Source organism: Bos javanicus, chromosome 13 (genome assembly GCF_032452875.1).
Source record: "Bos javanicus breed banteng chromosome 13, ARS-OSU_banteng_1.0, whole genome shotgun sequence".
Lineage (NCBI taxonomy): Eukaryota > Metazoa > Chordata > Mammalia > Artiodactyla > Bovidae > Bos > Bos javanicus.
The window spans coordinates 58,758,719-58,781,343 of record NC_083880.1 but is presented as its reverse complement, the minus strand read 5'-3'; the positions used below and the strand labels follow the sequence as shown (position 1 = coordinate 58,781,343).

At 52.7% G+C, this 22,625-nt stretch overlaps 1 protein-coding gene across 6 annotated transcripts in view; it reads left to right on the top strand.

The window, feature by feature from the left end:
- The window catches only part of RBM38 (RNA binding motif protein 38), a 125,053-nt gene that overhangs the window by 29,892 nt on the left and 72,536 nt on the right, over positions 1 to 22,625 (top strand). For 2 of the 6 annotated variants that reach the window (XM_061437070.1, XM_061437071.1), the window contains exon 4: positions 5,640 to 6,371. The exons of the other annotated variants lie outside the window; for them this stretch is intronic. In XM_061437070.1, coding sequence (XP_061293054.1) covers positions 5,640 to 5,703 — 64 coding nt within the window. In that variant the 3' untranslated portion in view covers positions 5,704 to 6,371. Of the gene's footprint in view, positions 1 to 5,639; positions 6,372 to 22,625 lie in introns of those variants that run through there. 6 annotated transcript variants of the gene reach the window in all.

Sequence of the window (22,625 nt, the reverse complement as noted above, 5' to 3'; positions counted from 1 at the left end):
ACACACTGTCTAGGAGGGAGGGGCGTTATTCTGCCCACCCGCGAAATCTGACTTGGGTTTTCTGTCATTTGCAAAGGAAAGGATCTTGATTGATTTACCTACATTCTGGAGAATGATTGAAGTGAAGTGTAGTGAACTGAACTCGCTCAGTCGTGCCTGACTCTTTGCGACCCCATGGACAGTAGCCTGCACCAAGCTCCTCCGTCCATGGGATTTTCTAAGCAAGAGTACTGTAGTGGGTTGCTATTTCCTTCTCCAGGGAATCTTCCCGACCCAGGGATTGAACCCAGGTCTCCCGCATTGTACACAGACACTTTACCATCTGAGCCACCAGGGAAGTCCAAGAATACTGGAGTGGGTTGCCATTCCCTTCTCCGGGAGATCTTCCCGACCCAGGGATTGAACCCGGGTATCCCACATTGTAGGCAGACCTTTACCGTCTGAGCCACCAGTTGGACATGATTGACTCATGCAGCTGAATTTCTGGATTCAGGAATGGCTGGATCCAGCAGTTTAAGTATTATTATAGGGATCCAACTTTCTCTATTTCTCAGCCTATGTTGGTTTCATGCTCAGAATCCAATGCCCTTGGCTCCTACCCTCTGGGTTACTGCAAAGGAAAGAAAATGTGTCTCCTTCCTGCTGGGCCCTAACCTTAGCCAAGCCTATCACAAAGTCAACCTCCTTTATCTTGAAGGGGAGTCTAATTGTTTGCTCTGAAATTCCCCACCTTGGTTAGATTCAGGCTCTCTCTTTGATGAGCCTCATTTTCTCCCAAGTGACAGGCCCCAAAGAGTCTCCTTTTGTTCCTTCTGCAAATGCCCAACCTTCTCTCTGCAGCAGTAAAAACAGGTGGGTGTGGCTACTGCCCAGACAGGAGCATAATTAAAAAAAAAAAAATCATGGGGTACAATTTTATGAAGGAAGCAAGGTGAGATACTGGAGAAGAACCAGGAGGGCCCAGGTGAGAGGAGGGTGGAGCAAAAGCCGCTGGAGAAAGGTCATGGAAGGAGGCAAGCGACTCACAGCCTGTGAGAACAACCTGAGGTTGGATGCACCCAGCCAGGGTGAAGCACTGCGGCAGGTCAGGAGGGTGAGAGTGTGATCGGGAGGCAGTTGAGGTTGGCAGAGTAGATAGGAAAATGGAGGGGGATGAATGCATTAGCCTACCCCTACTTCCTGCAAAACAGAAACTGGCTTGGCTTTGGACTAGCAGCTTCCTGGAGGGTTGGGAGCATGAGGCCTGACTGGGAGCACCCTCTGGCATCTCCCTCCCCTCCCCGGGGTACCCCTCCCCCAGCACAAACACACTTGCAGTAACCGAGCCGGAGACCATCCCCGGCACGACTTCCGCCCCTGCTTCCGCCTGGCCTCTCAGAATAGCATTTGGCACCTCATTGAGGTTTCCACCTGCCACCTCTAGCCCTGCAGGCTGTCTTCCCCTGCCCTTTCTCTCTGAAGAGGAGGGGAAGCCCTATTGTTCCTCGGGTGGTTGGCTTTGTGAGAAAGGGGAACAGACAGGTCCCTGAGGGGTGTGCCCATCACCCCACCCTCTCTGCCCCCATCTGGTAGTTTCTCCCGCCTCCAGCTGTCAGCAGTCACCTTACTGCTCCTAACAGCGGTGGCATTTCTATGCAGGATAATTGCCCATCTTCAGTAAAGAAGGCAGAGCACTGAAGGATTGATGCTTTTGAACTGTGAGGCTGGGGAAGACTCTTGAGATTCCCTTGGACAACAAGGAGATCAAACCAGTCAATCCTAAAGGAAATCAACCCAGAATATTCACTGGAAGGACTGATGCTGAAGCTCCAATACTTTGGCTACCTGATACGAAGATCCAACTCATTGGAAAAGACTCTGATGCTGGGAAAGATTGAAGGCAGAAGGAGAAGGGGATGACAGAGAATGAGATGGCTAAGTGGCATCACCAGTTCAATGGACATGAACTTGGGCAAACTGTGAGACATGGTAAGAGACAGGGAGGCCTCTGTCTCTGGCACGCTGGCATGCTGCAGTCCAGGGGGTCGGAAAGAGTCGTACACAACTTGGCAGCTGAACAACAACAACAGTTTTTCACTAATGTATTGACTGGGCATTAGGGGAGGGTTGTGGGATGGGAAAGTCCCTCCCAGCCCATCTCCCACCTGGTTCTCTTCCCTCCAGGCATCCAGGGCCTTCAGCTTCAGAACACCACATCATGAGCTTCTATCTGTTCCCTCCAAATCAGCACATGCCATTCGCTCTGTCAGGCTCCTTTCCCTCCAAAACATCTTGAAGATTCCCCACTGATCTCACATGGAACTTGTTCTCACCTGATTGTCAGCTGTGTAATACTCCAAGGAGTGGGGGTGGGTGTGCTCTATTGCTCCATTCCCCTGGAATGGGGGCAAATGTCATGTCCAGCCTTCTGCTAATTCAAGCAAAGGCAGAAGAATTGCTTTGAACAGAGTTGCTGCCACACCTGCCCTATCCAATCCGTGCTCACCGGCTGTGCGCCAGGATTTCACCTGCAGATTCTTTCTCAGCACTCGCACAGCCCTGCCCAGAGGTCACATAAGAGGAGGTAACTATATGGGGCCATGATTTTACAGTTCACTTCCCAAATTCAGTGGCCCAGTTGGAACTTGGCCCCTGAAATGGTGTGACTGTTATTTCTGGGACATCTCCAGAGGACTCCATGTGCCCCAAATTGAGCTTGGAGATCATCTCAGGGTCTTCTCATTCTTCTTTTCCTGCTTTGTTCTTGCCATGCCTGCTGCCTGCCGCCCCCCGCCCCTCCACATCCCAGGAAAAGGCTGCCTGGTGCCCCCGTCCCCAGGCACTGCCCTTGTCCAATGGGCAGCATTGCCAGGCCCAGCACTCTGCCTGCAGAGCTCTGGTCTGTGCGCTGACCTAGTGCCCTAAGGTGGGAGCTCTGTTAGAACTCCACCAGCACCAACCCCTTCTCCCAAACAAATAAATACATTCTTTCTCCATTTACTTATTGAACAGTTACCAAATACAAGATCCTAGTGGGGAAGACAGAAAATTCATAAGTCATCACTGGCATGAATTATTGAATTTCAGTCTGATAAACAGTACTGGGAAATGCCAAGCCCTCTTAGGCATTCCTCTGCCACGGGGCCTTTGCACATGCTCTTCCCTTTACCTGGACCACTCATCTTCCAGGTATCAACACACTCACATTTTACCTTGCTGCATTCAAAGTCACAGCCCCAACCCCGACCATGCTTCCTCTATCTTTCCTGTCCATTTTTCTTTGTAGAACTTATTACACCTCAAACCTACAACCACCTTATGTACCTCTTATTGTTACTTATTCATTTGTCTGTTGCTTATCCCCCTGGTGGACTGTCAGTGCATAAAGGCAGGCGTTCTTATCTGCCTCGTTCACTGCTCTATCCCTGTGCCTATATGAGTGCCTGATACATTAAATGTTTAATCGTATGTGCTAAGTTGCTTCAGTTGTGTCCAACTCTTTGTGACCCTATGGACTGTAGCCCGCCAGGCTCCTCTGTCCATGGGATTCTCCAGGCAAGAATATTGGAGTGGGTTGCCATGCCCTCCTCTAGGGGATCTTCCCAACTCAGGAATCAAACCCCCATCTCTTATGTCTCCTGCATTGGCAGGCAGGTTCTTTACCACTAGCGCCACCTGGGAAGCCCTAAATGTTTAATGTTTCTCATTAAATGTTTGTTGAATGAATGAATGACCTAAAGGGGGATGTGACCTAATCATTTCTTCAGGGACCAGGAAGGATGGTGTCAAGGAAAATTTTCCTGCCACTGGGAACATACCCAGTTTTCACGGGGCCTGAAGTTTATACAATTTGGGGGTACCGACTTTAAGAAAAAGAATATATGGTTACATGTACTGAGTAAGGACAAGAGAACTAACAAAGATTGGCATAGCCAAAGGGAAAGGCATTCCAGGCAGAAGGAATGGTTGTGAAAAAGCCCAGGCTGGCCAGGAGCCAGGGAAGAAGGTGAGAAGGTCTGTGTGGCCTCAGCTTTGCAGGGGACCCTGGAGGGGGCTGGAGATCCAGTGGGGGCAGCCAGCTAGGAAGTGATAGGGTGTAACATGCGAGGCCCTGATTTCTACGGGATCCCGGGAGAAAGCCCAGAGAGGATCTCTGGGTTCTGCAGGATGGAGCCCTGCCAGCAAGGCTTTTCTGCTCCCTCCACTGGCCAAGCCAGAGCTCTTCCCCCCACCCCACCCCCACCCCTCAACTCTGCCCTTGTAAGCCTCCAGGAATGCATCTTCTGGTGTTGAGGAGTCCCAACTCACCCCTAACCCACCCAGAGAGGTCCCTCGAGGCTGTCTGGGGCTGGCCACTCCCCACCCCCCAACTTCCCCCCAGGCTCCTCTGCTCCAAATAAAGGCTCCGGGGCCCTGGCCCATAGCCACGGCCAACCATTTGCATCACAAATGAGGCTGGGTTAGGCTGTTGGCCCTGGCTAGCCTGCCTGGTGCTGCCCTCGGTGACTTAAGGACACAAGCCATCATCCAGCTGCTGCACACGCTGCCCCCTCTCTACCCTCCCACCCCACCCGACTGCCTAGACTGCATCCCTGGCGAAGGATGCCCAGGTCCCCATCCCCAGCAGGCCTGGGATCCTGACCCACTAGCCCACCCCACCAGCTCAGAAGGACAACGATTATGACTGATAAACTCAATTTGGATCCAGGAAGGCTCTCTGAATGTCCGGAGTGGGGGGCTCAGCATATGACATTCTACCCTGTAGCTCTCACAGCAGCCCACTCTACAGAGGAGGAAAGCGAGGCTCAGAGACTGAAAGTTAGTAGGTTAGTTACCTGCCCAAGGCCACTTAGCTGACAGCTGGCAGAGCTGGGACTTGAACCCATTCACTGCACTTCAGAAACTGTACTGGGAACATGGGCCACCCCTTGAGGGTCGTCTGTGTTTGTTCACTACACAGTGAGAGCCCATAGGCACTGGATGAATAAGTTACCATCTGAGCTTCACCCTTTCTCCCCAGCATGGGAGTAGGTGGGCTAGAATCTGAGTCCGTGAGGTCGGGGCACTGCCCACGCCCATTTATGGATCTGGTATACAGCAGGTGCTTAATCAGTGTTTTGGGAGTAAATAATGGAATAAATCAACACACAGACTCTCTTTGAGCCTGGGTTGTGCCCTTCTGCTGCAGATTCCTTCCATGGAAGGCGGGGGTTGTGTCCAGCTCAGGTTCCCCAGGAAGGAGCACATGGCCTGGCCCCCAGTGGGGGTCCTAGCAAGTTCTCAGAGGTTCAGCCGTGACTTATTCTCCACAGGCCTCACCCTGGGCTGGCTGGGGTTCCCAGGCAGGGGGCCCAGTGCTGAGGGCCTGACCTGGGGAGGGATTCTAAGCAAGCCTGGGCACAGGGAGGCCCCTGACTGCCTTCCCCGCCTCTCCTTGGCTCAGTCTGGAGTTGGCTCCTGCCCCAGGGCCTTTGCTTGTGCTGCCCTCTGCCTGGCTGTCTCCCTGCAGCTCCTCCAGGGCTGTTGCATCGTCACTTCCTCAGAGAGGTCCCCGCCTAGCTGGAGCCCTCACATATCCCTCACCCTGTCTGTCTCCAGAGCCCTGCAGATGCCTCATCATTCCTTTTTGTTTTCTTGGGTTTTGCCTATGTCTCCTTTAGAACTCCAGGAGATGGTGAAGGACAAGGAAGTCTGGTGTGCTGCAGTCCATGGGGTCACAAATAGTCAGACACGACTGAGCGACTGAACACCAACGACCTTTGGAATGAAAGAGAGAGAGCTGCACACACTACATAGAGCAAAATAGAATGAAAAAGGATAAAATAGAGGGACAGGGAGAGACTGGCAGAGAGAGAGAGAGAGAGATGCAGAAATAGAAGCAAATCTGAGAGACAAAGCAACTCAGAGGCAGAGCCACAAACAGAAACTGAAAGAAAACAGGACTAGGGTCCTGCAGAGAAATGGAGACGAAATGGAGAGGGAGGGGACAAGAGAAAGTGCCACGCACGGTGGACAAAAAGCAAGTGGGGGCCCAGGGCCTCCTTTCGGGGTGATGGGAAGATTCTGGAATTAGATTCTTTTGATGGTTGCACAACTGTGTATATGAAAAGCTGCAGGACTGTACGCTTTTACAAGGTTGCATTTTCTGGAACATGGAATTATATCTCATTTGAAAACATGAGATGACATGAGAGAAACCCAAATTGAAGGACAGTCTACAAAACATCTGACTGATGCTCTGCAAGTCCGGCGAGATCAGGAAGGACAAGGAAAGAATGAGGACCATACCCGAGGCTGCAGGAGAAGGAGACGAGATGAGCAAATTCCACGTGGGGTCCGGAACAGAGAAAGGACACTGGGGGAAAATCTGAATAAAGTCTGTAGTTAGTTAATGGTGTTGGATCAAAGTGAATTTCTCAGTTTGGATTGTTGCACTGTTATGAAAGAGAGTAATAGAGGAAGCTGGGGGAAGGGGATGTGGGAACTGTCTTTGCACCTTTTCTCTGTCTAAAATTATTTCAAAATTAAAAAGCTAGAACAGATAAACCAAGGAGACAAAAATGACCAGAGAGCAGCCCTGGGACAGAGGAGTTGCCTGCGTTCCTGGCCTCGTAGGGACCATCGGCCAAGACCCCTTCGGGAGAAAGCCCTAGGCTGGGTGAGCCTGGTGTCTAGATGTCTAGTCCTCTGCCCATGACTGGCAAAGAGGCTGCTAATGCCCGGGGGGAGGGCTCTAGTTCCAGCCAAGTGAGGTACTTCCATGCCCGAGCTTGCAGACCCCAAGTTCTGCCAGCAGAGGAGGCTGACAATTCAGGGCGACATCCCCTGGCATTCATCTAAGTGTCTCAGCAGTGGTTGCAGCAGCCCCGGGGGCTCCCTTGCACCTGTGACCGTGCCTGTTGATGACTCTGTCCCACATTCTCACCTTGGCGTGCCCCCTATCACCCCAACAGGCAGCCCTCGGTGCCTGCCAGCTGACCCCCTCTCCCCCTCTAGGCTCTGAGCATCCTTCAGCAAGAGGGGAAAAATACCCAAGATTCAGCTTTCCTGTGAAAATAGCCAAGTGGCAGCCCCATGCTGAGGCTGGGGTCACTTCATGTCAGTCCCCGCAAAGGATGGGCATGCAGGCCTGCTTTCTGCTTCTGTGCTGGTCTCTGGGCTCCTGGAGGGACATCCCCCGACCTCCAGCCTGAGACCCCAGCCTTGGGCCAGGCATGTAGTAGGTTCTCAATTAACACTCGTGTGTCTCCCAGGCACCTTGCTCTCAGGAGCCTTAGTCAAAGGCTAGTTCTTTCCTCATTGAATGCTTTCAAGGTTTTTAAAGCAGTGACGCCTGCTTTTTAAAAATGAAAATATACAGAGAATAAGCTCCTACTAGGACTCCCCAGGATTAAACAGGACACACAGTGAGATGTGAAGATTTTATCACATTTGTCACTAATCCTTTTTCTTTTGAAGAAATAAAATGTTACAGGTTACAGCTCAGTTCTGCTGTGACTCCCATGTTCCACCCACAGCCAACCTCAGTGGGAGTGGGGGCTGAAACTCCTGCCTAGGCTTTTACCTACATATTTATGCATGCGTGCTAAGTCGCTTCAGTCATGTGCGACTTCACGTGACCCCATGGACTGTGGCCTGCCAGGCTCCTCTGTCCATGCGGATTCTCCAGGCAAGATACTGGAATGGACTGCCGTGCCCTCCTCCAGGGGATCTTCCTGACCCAGGGATTGAAGCCACATCTCTTCTGTCTACCACACTGGCCAGTGGGTTCTTCCCTGCTTGCACCACCTGGGAAGCCCCCATATTTATGGTGACAGTTAATCTGCAGTATTGCTTTGTGTGCACCATTTACATAGCTTGTATGTGAAGAGTCTCATACAGCAGGCAGCCCTCTGATTTTATGTGTTCCGGGTGAGGTCCTCTGATGACAGTCTTGGAGAGGGGTCCATCCTGGTCAGGAGCCTTTCCCCACCCTCAGCTCACTCCCATCCCCACAGCTGCCCCAGTTCACAGGCCTGTGGCCCAGGCAGCCATACAGGGCTCAGAGGGGCCCCACACCAGGCTTAACGCTCTGCTTTCTCTGTCTTGAAGTTCTTAGCAACTTTTGAACGAGGGGCCCACATTTTCATTTTGACTGGGCCCTACCGATCGTGTCGCTGTTCTGACGACATGGAACACCTGAGCCCCCATCCCATGCTGGGCTCTGGCTCAGGCCTGCCAGCAGCACGGACCAGCTCCATGCATCCTCCAAAGACTGTGAGAGACATGGTTCCCATTGACCCATTCTGCAGATGAGGACACTGAAGCTCAGTGAGCTCCTGACTCAGGAGCCCTTGCCCTGAAACGAGAGGCCCACCTCAAAAATCAAATCTGGCCCAGCCCCTTTTCTTTTAAAACCAAGGTCTGGAGAGTTGAAGGCTTCTGCAACAGACTTGGCCCGTGCGCTGCAGAGCCGCGTTCTGGCCTTCCCCGCCAGAGCCGCCTGGCTTGTTGGTGATGCCTGGGCCCCCGAGGCTGAATTCATTTCACCACACTTCCTCTCCCCACGGGGACTGTCTCAACTTGGGGTGAACCAACCCCAGGGTTAATCAGAGCGCCACTTCCTCTTCCCAAAGAAGACCTCTCACAACCTGCCTGCTATAATTAGCCCCTGGCCTACCCTCCCTGGCTGGGTGTGGCTGGGCCTGCGGCTGCTTCCCTTCTGGCCCTGCAGAGGGGTTTCCACGCTGCTTCTCAAGAACCCCAGGAGCCTGCAGGGCAGGGGTTGTGTATGGGGGAGGCTCAGGCTCTGAGGCCCAGGATGGGGATTCCTCTGGCTTCTGGATGGGCTCTCCCCTTCTCCCCCCACCGACCCCCTGCAGCACCCCCACCCCGGGGGATATCAGGCAATATCTGGAGGTGTCTGGTTGTCATCGCTGGGGAGGGGGTGCTCCTGGAATCTCAGAAGACGCCAGGGGGCTGCCACACAGCCCTCAGTGCCTAGGCTAGTCTCACAACAGAGAATGTCTACGGGGCTGAGTCTGGGGGACAACATAGTAGTGAGTGGACCCCTGGGGGACAGCGGAGGAGAAGAGGTGGCCGGGATCAGAGGGGTGTCCTGCAGAGTGGACAGGACAGATAATGTCTCATGGTGACAAGGGCCTTGTTGAGGAGGAGCTTGATAGGGGCCCACTGAGCAGAGACTTGAGTGATGGGGAGATCTGGGGGGGATCTTTAGGGAGAGGGAGACAGGTGCAAAGGCAGGTGGGAAAGGATTTTTAATGTGCGTGAGGAAGTGAGATGAAGCCTGGGAGGAAGGCAGTGGTCACTTCCTGCAGAGTCTCACGGGCTGAGAAACAGGAGTTTCACTTTTTGTTGTTTAGTTGTTAAGTCGTGTCCAAATCTTTTGTGATCCCACTAACTGTAGCCTGCCAGGCTCCTCTGTCCATAAAGTTTCCCAGGCAAGAATACTAGAGTGGGTTGCCATTCTTCTCTCCAGGGGATCTTCCTGACCTGGGATTGAGCCTGTCTCCTGCTTGGTAGGTAGATTCTTTACCACTGAGACACCTGGGAAACCCAGGAGTTTCACTGGCAGCCTCTAAAAACAAAAGTGCTGAGAGGACTGGAAGGGGAGTTCAGCTTGAATTGGAGTTTCAGCTTGAATTGGGTGCCCCCTGACCAAGTGATTTTGGAAAAATTACTCTTTGGGGCTCCAGTTCCCTCTCTGTCACCCTAGGGACAGTGCTACGATCCAGTCCTCCCAGGGGCCTCCTGTGTAGTGAGGGGCTGGGATCAGGACTCAGGTGGGGAGGTGACTTAACATTCTGTTCTGAGTGTTTAAGAGTGACCCACAAGAGCTATAAACTCGAGTCCCAAGTGTGGGTGACCTCCAAGACCCAGGCAAAGGTCCAACCAGCTCAGGCATCATTGCAAAGTGGACAAGTGTCCACAGGACTGTTGGAGAGCCCTCTTTAACAGCGACCCCATGTGGTAGTAAGAGGCCATGGCAGCAGTGAAGTTTAGGGGAAACAGGCCCCACCCCTACCTGTGGGTTGAAGATGACCTAGGGATCCTTGGACCATTCAAGGTGTGGGAGGACCCAAAAAGGAGATTCCGGGTATCTTGCTTACACAGCACCTGGGAGTTTGAGTGATTAAGGAACAAAGAGAGAAAATCATTGCAGTATCATAACTTGGCTGAATTCATTCTGATGTCATTAGTTTGGAAGGAAAGTTTCCTGATATTCAGGGGCTCTAGGAGAGTTAGGGGTGAGAAGCGGGTGGTCAATGGGGGCAGGAATGGAGCCTGTTAGGTTTCTGGCTTGTTGCTCCGAGAATGCAATTAGTTCCTCTGGCCCCTCCTTGCTTCCTCCCAGCCAGGGTGCCTGCAACCCCATCCCAGAGAAGTATTTCCTCAGCTGGGAAAACTCCCGTGAAGTGAAGGCAGGAGATGGGGGTGGGTCGGGGCAGAGGCTCTCACCACGTTTCCATGCTACAACCCTTTCCCATCTCCCTCCCTGCTCAGAAGGTGCTTTCCATGTGGACCCATCAAAGGATGTCACAGAGGCCACTCAAGAAACACTGAAAAGGAGTAAACAAGTCATTTATCCTTGCAAAAGTGTAGACAGCGGCTACCTGGAAGAATGCACAGCCTTGTAGGCAAAGAAAGAAATGCAAACAAAAGCCTTGCTACATGCTGATTCAATTAGGAAACAATTACGAAATGATAAAGCCCAGTGCTGGCAGGGATGTGGGGAAAGTGACACATCAGCTTTGCTATAAACAGATTCAGAGTTTTAAGATCAGTCTGTCTTCCTGAAATAAGCACGGAGAAACTGCATATACCCTCTGACCCAGCATTTTGGCTTTTGGCAAAATGTGGCTTTCTTTAAAAGTGGAAAATAGAAAAAAACAAAAGCCAAAACCCCCAGATGCCCTGTGCTAGTTTCGGGAGAGTACTCAACTACTTGAAATGCTGAACATGTATTACCTCTTTAACCTTATAGCCACTCTGCGAGGTGCAGAGCAGTTATTTCTGAGGCTTCTTTTCAGAGATGAGGACCTAGAGGGCCCTGGAGTCCGGCCCTCCCTCCATGGTCAATCAGATGGTGAGCAGCAGAGCTGAGGTTTGAACCCAAGCTGCCACACAGGAAACCTGGGGGTTCCTACCGCACATTATTGCTCTGTATCATGAAGGCAGAATTGTCCACCAAAGAGGCAGTGACCTGATGCAGCTGCTGCTCTGTGTGTGTGCCCGCACGCGCTGTCACCAGGATGCTACCAGAAGACAAAGGAGCTTCTTTCTGCTTTCTCTTGATGGTAAATGTGCGCCTGCTACCCAGCAGGCGTGCCCTGGCCTGTGATTCTGGAATGTAGGTGAGCTGCCACCCCAGAGACCTGCCGTTGGTGGCCGGTGTTGGTGGGCCAGGCCCAGCCCACAGACCTGGCTGGTACACACGCTGTTTTTGTCCAAGGAATCAAGCCAACACTCTTCATACTGCCTCGATGGGAGCTGAGCAGTTGAACCGATGCCCAGAACCCTTGTATTTCCCTCGGAAGCGGAAATGCTGGTGGCCTCGTGGCGGGAAGGACAGTGACAGCTCTAGGCGCCTGTGGCTTCAAGGAGGATGTGACTGTTTGAAGTTGCTCTTGGCACAAGGCAGAGCTTGGATTCTCTGCCTCCCAGGAGGGAACACATCCCCGTGGCCTGTCTGAGACTAGTGTGAGTGCGGACATGCTGGGGACTCTCAGGGAGCAGTGGCTCCTGTTCTTGAGGTCCCCCATCTCCATCTCTAGAGAGCAGAGTTGGCCCACATGAATTTGTTGAAAATGTGGGGCCTAGGCTGCCATGGCTGAGGGATGCTTGGTGTGTGGTAGGCGTGGGGCACAGGGGCAAAGGCCATCCCTTTTCAATGATTTTTCTGTTCCTTGGTTCAGCCTGGTGCTTGCGTATCTTGATGGCTGGTCATTCTCTGCTTGTCCCTCTTCTGAGCTAAGAGAGACCAAGCCCCAGGCTGAAAGCCATGGATAGGCAACATGATTTGCTTTCACCATGCTCACTTTCAGAGTTATCCTCTATTAGTGGCAAGTTTTCATGCTGGTTTTCCATTTACTTTTGATGATAGAGATTTTCCTTTTAGAATAAACTTACTTAAAAAAAAAGATGCTGTTGTTTAGTGGCTCAGCCATATCTGACTCTCTCTGACTCCATGGACTCTAGTGCGCCAGGTTCCTCTGTCCGTGAGATTTTCCAGGCAAGATTACTGGAGTGGGTTGCCATAAGCTTACTTAAGTGAAAAAAAAAAAGCAAAACAGGCTAGTCATTCTAAATAAAAATATGAAGCCAGTGATAGATGAGGTGGAGATGGTCAGACAGAGAGGTGGCCCCTGAGCTAGGGGCCCTCATTGGTCCCCAGTGAGATCATCCTGGATTGTGTGGGTCTTGCCCGCCCCTCCCCTTGGGTCTAGGTGACCAGTTCTTGAGTCTCTGGGAACTTTGGCCTCCTCGTCCCTTCCTCCTCTCTCTTTCTTCTTTTTCATTTTTCCCAAACTTTTTATTTTGTATTGGAGTATAGCCAATGAACAGTGCTGGGATAGTCTCAGGTGGACAGAAAAGGGACTCAGCCATACATATATGTGTATCCATTCTCCCTCAAACTCCCCTCCCATCCAGGCTGCCCCATAACATTGAGAAGAGTTCTCTGTGCTGTACAATAGATTCTTGTTGCTTATCCATTTTAAATATAGCTGTGTGTTCATGTCTGTCTCAAACTCCCTAACTATTCCTCCCGCCATTCTTCCCCGCTGGGAACCAAAAATTCATTCTCTAAGTCTTCCCTCCTCTCTCTTCTTACCTCCTCTCCCTCCTGCCAAGACAAGGTCAGGAAGCATCTTTAGGTCCAGTGCAGATGCCTGCTGTTGCCATGTTGGTTTGAGGGTTTCCTTATGGGGAAGGTGGCTGGGCTGCCCTGGCTGTGGGCTCTCGTTTTCCTAACTCTTCCTCTCCTACTTCACTAGGCCAATGCATCAGTTCTTAGCTGGCCTGTTCATTAGAGAGGTTTTCCAGGATGAAGTGCAGCTTAGGAGAGAAAACGTCACATTTAATAATGACAAGAATGCATGGTCACTGAGTGGTTGCTGCAGACTGGGTTTTGTGCTAAGAGCTCCTGTGGCATTAACTCATTCACTCCTCCCCTTAATCCTGAGGTCACCTTTGATTCCCACACCCTCTTACTCCCCATCCCTTGTACCCTGTTGACTCTTTTTTTAAATTAATTTTTATTGGAGTATGGTTGCTTTATAATATTGTTAGCTTCTTCTGCACAGCAAAGTGAATCAGTATGTATATGAATATGCACATTCATATATCCCCTCTTTTTTGGATTTACTTCACATTTATGTCACCACAGAGTGCTAGGTAAGGTTCCCTGAGCTATATATTAGGTTCTCTTTAGTCATCTATTTTATACATAGTATCAGTGGGGCTTCCCTGGCGGCTCAGACAGTAAAGACTCTGACTGCAATGCAGGAGACCCAGGTTCAATTCCTGGGTTGGGAAGATCCCCTGGAGAAGGGAATGGCAACCCACTCCAGCATTCTTGCCTGGAGAATTCCATGGACAGAGGAGCCTGGTGGGCTATAGTCCACGGGGTCGCAAAGAGTCGGACCTGACTGAGCGACTAGAACACACATTAATAGTGTATGTATGTCCATCTCAATCTCCCAGTTCACTCTCCTCTCCCCCGTTGGCGTCCATAGATTTGTTCTCTGTGTCTGTGTCTCTATTCCTGCTTTGCAAGTAAGATCATTTATACCACTTTTCTAGATTCCACATAGATACGTTAATATACAATATTTGTTTTTCAAAAGCTGTTGACTCTTGAGAGTATCTCCAGAATGTCACCATCTCCCCACCTCGGCCTGTTCCTGTGCTGGGCCAAGCGCCATCATATTTTGTCTGGATTATTGCCTCCTCCTGATTGTCCACAGATCCTTAAAGAAAATTGTGTGATTCTGTCCTCACTCTGCTTGAACCACTCCAGCGGTTCCTCATCCCTGCACAACCAGAGTTCTGCTACCTCACCTTCAGCATCTCTTCTCCGGCCTCGCTCAGCTGCAGCCACTGCAGCCCTGAGCCTGCCTCAGGGCCTTTGCACTGGCTGCTCCTTCAGCCCCAGATGCCTTTCCCCCAGGATCTGCCCAATATTTGCACCGCCTGCTCCTTCCCTTCATTCAGGTTCTGCTCAAGTGCCACGGCCCTGAACAGCCCACCTAACCCCCTCATCAAAGGGAGCCCCACCTTCACTCTATTCCCATCCCTGACATAGATGTATTTATATGTCCACAATTGTGTGTCCCCACACCCAGAATATAAACTCTAGGCAGGGGTTTTTGTTTGTTTTGTTCTCTGTTGTATCGTCAACATCTAGGATAGGGCCTGGCCCAGGGTAGAGGCCTAATATAAATTTCCTGGTATCAATGACCAGCCCTAGGAGGTGGGGACCCTTGTTATCCCTACTTTGTAGGTGGAAAACGGGCCCAGAGAGATGCAACCACTTGCCCAGGGTCACAGGATCAACAGGAAGGGGCTCCCCAGACCCCTTGCACTCCACCCCTTTGGTGTGCTGCCTACCTGCATCAGGTGAGGGTCTGAAACAGACAGTTCACATCTGTGCTTTACTGTTACTAGCTGTGTGACCTGGGGTGGCTGTTTCACCCTCTCTGGGTTTTGTTCCTTGTCTACACAGTTAGCACACTTCCTTCCAAGGCTGCTCTAAGCCTTCCAGGAGGTGATAATTGGCACAGCTCTTAACACAGGGCCTGGCATCCAGCAGACCTCTGGCTATTGTCACTCTCCCATTTTACAGGAGAGGCAACTGAGGCCCACAAAATGCTTGAGGTCACAGAGTCTCTAGGGTCAAAGGCAGGCCTTGTGTGACCCTGAGTCTTTGCCTCGGGGATAAGCCCTTCCCACTCGGCCAGGCCTGCTCCTGATCCACTCTCCTGGTGGGCAGCCCCACCCTCACTTTGTTCTGCTGTGGCTGGCTGGCTGGCTGGCTGGGAGCCAGTTGGCCGCATTGCCCTGGTGCTGGGAGGAGGTTAAGGCAGCCATACACAGGTTGCTATTTGCTTTCCTCTCCACAGAGCTTCCTGGCCTGGACAGAGGTGGGCGTGGGGCCAGGTGTGCGGGTGGGGAGGATTTTTGGATCACTCCTCTCTCTCTGAGCTCCTGGTGGTGCCTAAAGGCCAGGGCTGAGCCACCTGCAGGGTGAATGACCGAGTGTACAGGTCTGCCCAGAACAGATGGGCTTCCCAGGGGGCTCAGTGGTAAAGAATCTGCCTGCCAATGCAGGAGACGTAGGTTTATCCCTGGGTCAGGAAGATCCCCTGGAGAAGGAAATGGCAATCCACTCCAGTATTCTTGCCTGGAGAATCCCATGGACAGAGGAGCCTGGTGGGCTATATAGTCTATGGGGTTCCAAAGAGCTGGACATGACTGAGCAACTGGTCATGCGTGCATGCCCAGGACAGAGGGGTTTCTGGGAAGCTGGACTTTCAGTGTTAAAACTGGGAAAGTCCTGGTGACTTACCCTGTGTGGTGGGGTGGTGGGCTGGATAGCAGAGGGGAACCAAACCAGGTCAGTCCCCCCACCCCCAAGCACACTGCTCTGTCCCCCTCAAGCCCTGCTGCCTGAGGGGGTCTGTACTGGGCCTGGCTTTGACATCAGGCAGAGTTCATTGAAGAATCCCTGTCTATCCCGTAATGATTACTTGACATGAGCCTGTCATTTCAACTCTTGGCTCCTCAATTGCCTCATTTCTAAAACGGTAATAAGATTTTGGTCTCCTCACGGGCATGCACAGGAATCAAATGAGAAAACAGACATATAGCATTTAGCAGAGCCCAAATATATGATTCCCTTCATGGATCATAGCTTCCCTGGTGGCTCAGACAGTAAAGAATCTGCCTGCAATGCAGGAAACCCAGGTTCAGTCCCTGGGTTGGGAAGATCCCCTGGAGAAGGAAATGGTAACCCACTCCAGTATTCTTTCCTGGAGAATTACGTGGACAGAGGAGCCTGGTGAGCTACAGGACATGGGGTCACAAAGAGTCAGACACAACTGAGCACCTAACACTTTCACTTTCACTTTCATTATGGATCACTGCCTTGTCGTGGCGAAGGGGCTTGCATTCTAAAATCACTGTGGACGGTGACTGCAGCTGTGAAATTACAAGATGCTTGCTTCTTGGAAGGAAAGCTATGACAAACCTAGACAGTGTATTAAAAAGCAAAGACATCACTTTGCCAACAAAGGTCCATACAGTCAAAGCTATATTTTTTCCAATAGTCATGTATGGATGTGAGAGTTGGAGCATAAAGAAAGCTGAGTGCCAAAGAATTGATGCTTTTGAACTGTGGTGCTGGAGAAGACTCTTGAGAGTCCCTTAGACAGCAAGGAGATCAAACCAGTCCATCCTAAAGGAAATCAACCCTGAATACTCATTGGAAGCACTGATGCTGAAGCTGAAGCTCCAATACTTTAGCCACCTAACGTGAATAGCTGACTCATTGGAAGAGACCCTGATGCTGGGAAAGACTGAAGGCAGAAGGAGTAGGGGGCAGCAGAGGCTGAGATGGTTAGATAGCATCACTGACTTAATGGACATGAACTTGCGCAAACTCAGAGAGATAGTGAAGAAAAGGGAAGCCTGGCATGCTGTAGTCCATGGAGTCGCAAAGAGTCACACACGACTTAGTGACCGAACAACAATGAAACATCTGATACAGCAGAGCACGTCTGATTATATTGTCAGATGTCTGCTTAACAGCCAGCTTCCCATCATTCTTAGAATACAACCCAACCCCAGGGTCCTTGATCTGCCCTGAGCCGTCTGGCTGCATCTTCTGCTCTTGTCCGCTCGTTCGGCTCTGTCAGCCTGGTCTCCTGCTGGCCTAGACCTGACCCGCCTCTACCGGCATCAGGGCTTTTCCATGCGCTGCTTCCTTTGCCTGAAGAAACCAGCCCCCCTCTTCCCCCGGGACTGGCTTCTTCTCATCTTTGGCCCTTGATTTAAAAGTCATCTGCACAGACAGACCTTCCCTTTCTACCTAATTTGAAGGGATGTTTATCTCCTTGGGAACAGAATGTTTCTTAGATGGGTCACCACTGCTGCCTCAGGCCCTACAATGACGCCTGGCCCACAGCAGAGCTCAGGATGTGTTCGTCAAGAGGATGGATGAATGAACATTGGCCTGCGAAGGTCCCCAGCGGGTTGGAGAAAGAGCCCAGGGTCTTAACTGTCTTTGAGCCTTGGTTTCTTCATCTGTCAGCAGGGGTATAGGGGCGGCCAGCTCCTTGGGTTTGCGAGGCATGGATGGGGTGACAAAGATGCACCAGTCTGTCCACTGAGGCTGCACATTGTGGGACTCGGAGATGGGCAGCCCTGCCCACGGGGGCCCCATCTGCTCCTCCACTGCACCTTTCTCCCTGTGTCCACGGCGGCACCTCTGCACACACTACACATGGGTTGGGAAAACGAGACCCAGAAGGGGTCGCTCCTGTTTGGTTCCCCTGAGCTGGACAGCTCTGAGCCAGCCACCTCCTCCTGAACATGAACATGGTTGCCTGGCCTGGCCTCCCTCCTGCCAGGACCGGGCAGGCAGCTGACGCGTCACATGCCCTTGGCCCCCAGGGGCGGGCTCCCCGTGGAGACTCCAGCATACTGTCAGAGCTGTCAAACAATGTCCCTGCCAGGTTTTCATAAGAATCCGAAGCATCACTGCCCGATGCCAAACACCCTCTTAAGACAATACCTCCGGGGCCCAGGGGCCCATCCCAAGCGCGCCGCCTCTCCTCGGCCATATATAGGCAAAAGCTGGGGAATCCCTGTCCCATGGCTGGACGGGGATCCGAGGGAGGCGGCCCCAGCCTTGGCGTGACCCCCGGGATCTCGCACCTCCAACTCTGCCAGCCTCTGGCCCAGGGGCCGGGTAAGGAGGCCAGGTGGGCGGACCTGGGCTGCCAGGCCAGCGGGCATGGGGCCAGCTCAGAGACTCCTGTGTCCCATCAGCTCGCAGCCCGAGTGGCTGGCAGCACAGGCTCTTCTTACCAAATAAGGCCTGGGCCGTGGGGCCTGGACAGGCTCAAGCTCCGGCAGAGTGGCGGGCGGCCGCAGGCCTGCCGGGTCACCTCTTCCTTCTGCGCGTGGAGCCAACTGGCCCCACAGAGCCTTGTCCCCAAGGTTCAGGAGTGTCCCCCACCACCAAGAAGCCCTGGAGGACTGTTCAACATCCCTGGGAGAGGAGCCTCTATTTAGGGCCATAGGAATGTTCACCTTGGAACATTCAGAAAGTTCCATTTAGAATCTGAGGTGCGTCAAGATGTAGAAAGGTCCCTGGAACTCCTGCTGTGGCCCCAGGGAGCCCTGAACTCGGCCAAAGGGATGACCCTGCCTGCCCCACCTCCAGTGCACACGCCCACATCTGCTCCTACACCCTCAGGGTGTCCCGGTGTTGCGTGTTATCTGTAGGTAATCAGCAGCTGTAGTCACTCCAGCAGCTCCTTCCCACTGCCTGGTCTGTGGTGTCAAAGGGTAAGGCTGGCCAAGGGGCTAGGGGAGGGGGACAGGGGCTTCAGAGAAAACTGAGGGCCCCTGGGCACTGACCTGTCCCCACCTGTGCCTGTGGTGACAAGAGGGGTGAGCACTGGCTAAACTGGGAGAACCCCCCTCCATGAACTAGGCTGAGCAGCCTTGGGGGGAGCAACCTGAAGGTGGGGGTGGGAGGGGCAAGTCTGCTGTGAGCTGGGGTTGGGGGCTTGTTGTGTCTCAGGAGTCACTGTCCGGCATGGAGTCCCCTAGTCTGCCTGCCGTTGTTCCAGTCAGCAGCTTCACTTCTTGTAGTCTCAGTTTTGCCATCCTTAAAATGGGTATAATGCAAATGCTACCACATGAGTGACTGTGGGAATTCAGGTGTGTGGAGGGCTCTGCATAGAGGTGTCTGGGGATTTAGTGGGATCCTGGGTGAGGGAGGAGATCTTGCCTTTCCTGGGGGTAGGGGCAGACATGGGCCTGCTCCCGATGGCCCCCCTCCCCGAGTTTTTCACTGCTTTCTCAGTGGCCTAGGGGAGTTGGAGTGGCATTTTGAGGTCTCCTGAGCCCCTTCCAGAGCAGAAAACATGTGGCTGGGGGTGACACGGATGTTCATGTGTGAACATGTATGAGTGTGTGTGAATGTGGGGGGCCCCATTGGACTCCCATGAACACAGCTGTGTGATTGTGAATGTATGCAGGCAAGCGGGCACTTGGAGCCCTGGTGTGGGCACGGGGATGTGGTTTGTGCTGATTTCCATTTCTGAAGCCTTTCATGAGATCTGGGAATCTCCAGGTGACGGAGATCCCCGGCTGGACCCTCAAAGCCCCTCTCCCAGGATGGGCTATGGAATTAGGGACCCAGTGCAAAAAAAAAAAATGTGCAACTCCTTGTTTGAAAAGTATCAAGACTTTCAAGATGGCAACAGCATAGCATTAAACCAAGTGTGGGGCCTTTCTGAACACTGATCCCCATGTATGTGACTGCCCTGGTCCTGTCCCCTCACTCTCCCTGGAAGTATGAGCATGTTTGACCCCAGCTGGACTGTGGTCTCTTCAGCTCAGCAGCAGTGGTGGTTGATGGGATCAGCTGGAAGGGTCTTTAAAGTCTGTAAAAGTGACCCCCACTCCCGGGGCTCCCAGTCATGGAAACAGCCAGGAGCCCAGGTCAGGACGTGGAGCCCATGATAAACACGCTCTCCCAACTCTTCTACTGAAGGCCAAGGGAGCTTTGTTCCCCTGAACCAGAGGCCAGCAAGTTTGTGCAGCTACTGCTGTAGTCAGCCTGGCAGGATGCTGCAGGTGAGGCTGTCTGTGACAGGGACACCCCTCAGGTGGCTGGGATGGGCTCTGCTGCATGGGCCCCTGGGGTAGAGAAGGTGAGCTCTGGAGGTGAAGGCCAGGATGTGGGGATGGAGGTGGGAGAGCCCCCTGAGACCCCCAGAGCCCCTCAGCATGAAAACCAAAGGCTGCCATCTGGGGGCTCCTGCAAGGGGCTTGGGGCTTCCCTGACAGCTGCCGCTGGACACTGGCCCTAAGGTGACACTCTGCTGGCAAAGCGTGTTTCCTCCCCTCTCTGGAAAGTTCTTTGTGATCTCCAGAAACCACCAGATGGTGCTTGAACGTGCCCACTGGGAACCTCAGGATTCTGCCCAGAACCTTCCAGGTCTCCTCCTGCTGAGCTCTGAGGTCCTTTGGGCTGGGGACTGGGTTGGGCTTGTTCACTGGGGTGTCCTGGAGCCTGGCACAACCTTCCAGTGTGAGGGGAGGAGAGAGGCTCCTTTGCAGCCCATGCCATCAGCACCAGGAGTGGGTGTTGGTCAGAACCCTCCTCTGAGGTTGGGGTTCCACCTCACCACCAGTATGATAGCTAGTCCTTTGACATTTTATTTTAATGGAAAGCCTGATGATTCACGTTCATTGGCTTATTTTCTGATGTAGGAGGTCTTTTCTCCAAAGGCCTGAGGGGTCTGCCAACGGCTTACGTCTTTCTCACAAAAACCACACACCTAAACCATCGTCTGCTTTTTGCAGTTTTTCCTTCTTTAAAGTGAAGAGAGAAGGCATATGTTCTCGGAGACAACCAACCCAGAGACCTTCTGGGCAGGCTTCGATGCTCTAAAGTAAACTTGTCTCTTCAATTAATCAACAAAGATTTATTTGGCATGGACTGCATGTCTGAGCCAGCCACTAGAGGCTGAGAAGCCAGAGGAAAAATTGAGCTGAGGGAGGTTCTGCCCGAGTGCAGGGGGTGGGTTTTCTGTTTTATAAATGCAGAAACAGGCTCAGAGAGGTTGTGTGAGTCACCTAAGACAACACAGCATGTGCATGGAAGGCCTGCAAGGAAGCTGAGTGCAGAAGTTGGCTAGAGGCCGTGGTAAACAGTATCATTTGGTGATTAAAACTCACGCTTTGGTGCCAGTGGAGTGGATTCACGTTCTGCTTCTGGGGACCTTGGACTGTACCTTTCCCCTCTAAGCCTGGGTTCCCTCAAACTCTGAGGGCTGCACTCTGCTACATGCTGGCTGACCTTTGGGAGCCTGTTTCTCACCTGTAAGACAGGGCAATAACAGTACCACATCAGCCAAGCAGCAGATATTTATTGAGCACCTACTATGTGCCACTCACCAATCTAGGTGTGGAGGCAACCGTGAACCAAGCAGCCCCTGTGAGTTACTGTGACAGTTGACGGGGAATATGGGCCTCATGTCTGGCCCTGGTTCCCTCTTCAAGCCAGAGGTGGGGCGCATCTGGGCAACAGGCTGCCCTGAGGGTGGAATTTGGCCCAACAGGCCCCCAGCTCCGAGATTCCATCATCTGTCTTCAGCCTGCCAGGGGCCAGGCCAGGAGCCCCAGGGGGAGCAGGGAGAGGACTGGGGGTGGGGGAGGGGAGAAGGACTGGGGAAGAGGGGTTGTTACCGTTGTCACAATCCCCTGGGGTAGCAGCCAGCTGTCAGGCACCTGCTGATGGGCTCATCTGTCAGCTCTTCACTGAACTGTCCTGTGGACCTTCAGGGCCACCTGGTGAAGCGGGGACCCCATGTGACAGATGAAGAAACTGAGACTCAGGGAGTGAAGTCACTTGCTTATGATCACACAGCCTGTGGGGGTGGAGGCTAGGTAATGTCTGTCCACAGCCTGATCTTTGAATTATTAGTTGATGAAAGAAGAGAGATGGGGGAAGGAGAGGAGAGAGAAAGACTTGACAAGGGTAAGATGATGCCCCACTTTGGGGGACTTTCTGGACCAACCCCCCCCCCCCACCCCCGGTTTCCTCTGTACCCGTGCCTCTCTGGGAAGTTCAGCTCACCCATCTCTCAGGTGATCTCTGGGCCTGGACGCATGGCAGCTGTTATTCTTCTCTGAAGATGGTGTCCCAACCTTGGGCCTGAATTTTCCTCCCTCAGCCAAGACCTGGCATCTCTGGAAGCCTGGGGAGGCTATTTTAAACCTCACAGCTGGTTTTCATCGAGGCTGCTGATATGTGTGTGTAGAAACCTTGGGTTCGTTGTGCCAACATAGAACGAACTTTGCAGATGAGCGAGGATGGTGCTGATCAGAGTGGAGGCTTGGGGGGTGTGTGAGGCTGAGGCCTAAGCTCTGTCCCTACCTGTACACTGGGAAGAGGAAGGTCAGCCTCGGGGTCTCCGTGTGACCCTGAGCATGTCACTTCCCATCTCTGAGCCCCAGTCTCCCATCGATGATGATGGGGATAAATAACCAGGACTTGTCAAGCACTCCCAGCATGCTCTCATCCAACAGATCGAGAAGCAAGGCTCAGAGAGGGGCTGCGGGCTGCTCGGGTCACCCAGGAGTGACCAGAAGACCGGACTGAATCCAGCTCTGGTCTGACTGTAGGGCCCAGGCTGTCTGCTCTGTCACCACAGGGCTCCTAGGCCCTCTTCACCCTCAAAAAAGAAATGCTCTTACAGTCCCATTTCACAGAGGAGGAAACTGAGGCTCAGTGAGTGTGGTGACGTCCCCAGGGGTCTGCCCTCTAGTCACTTGCACAAGGTTTCCTCCTGCCTAGGGGCCCTCATACCTTCTGTTCCCTCTGTCTCCCCTTTCCCCTCAAG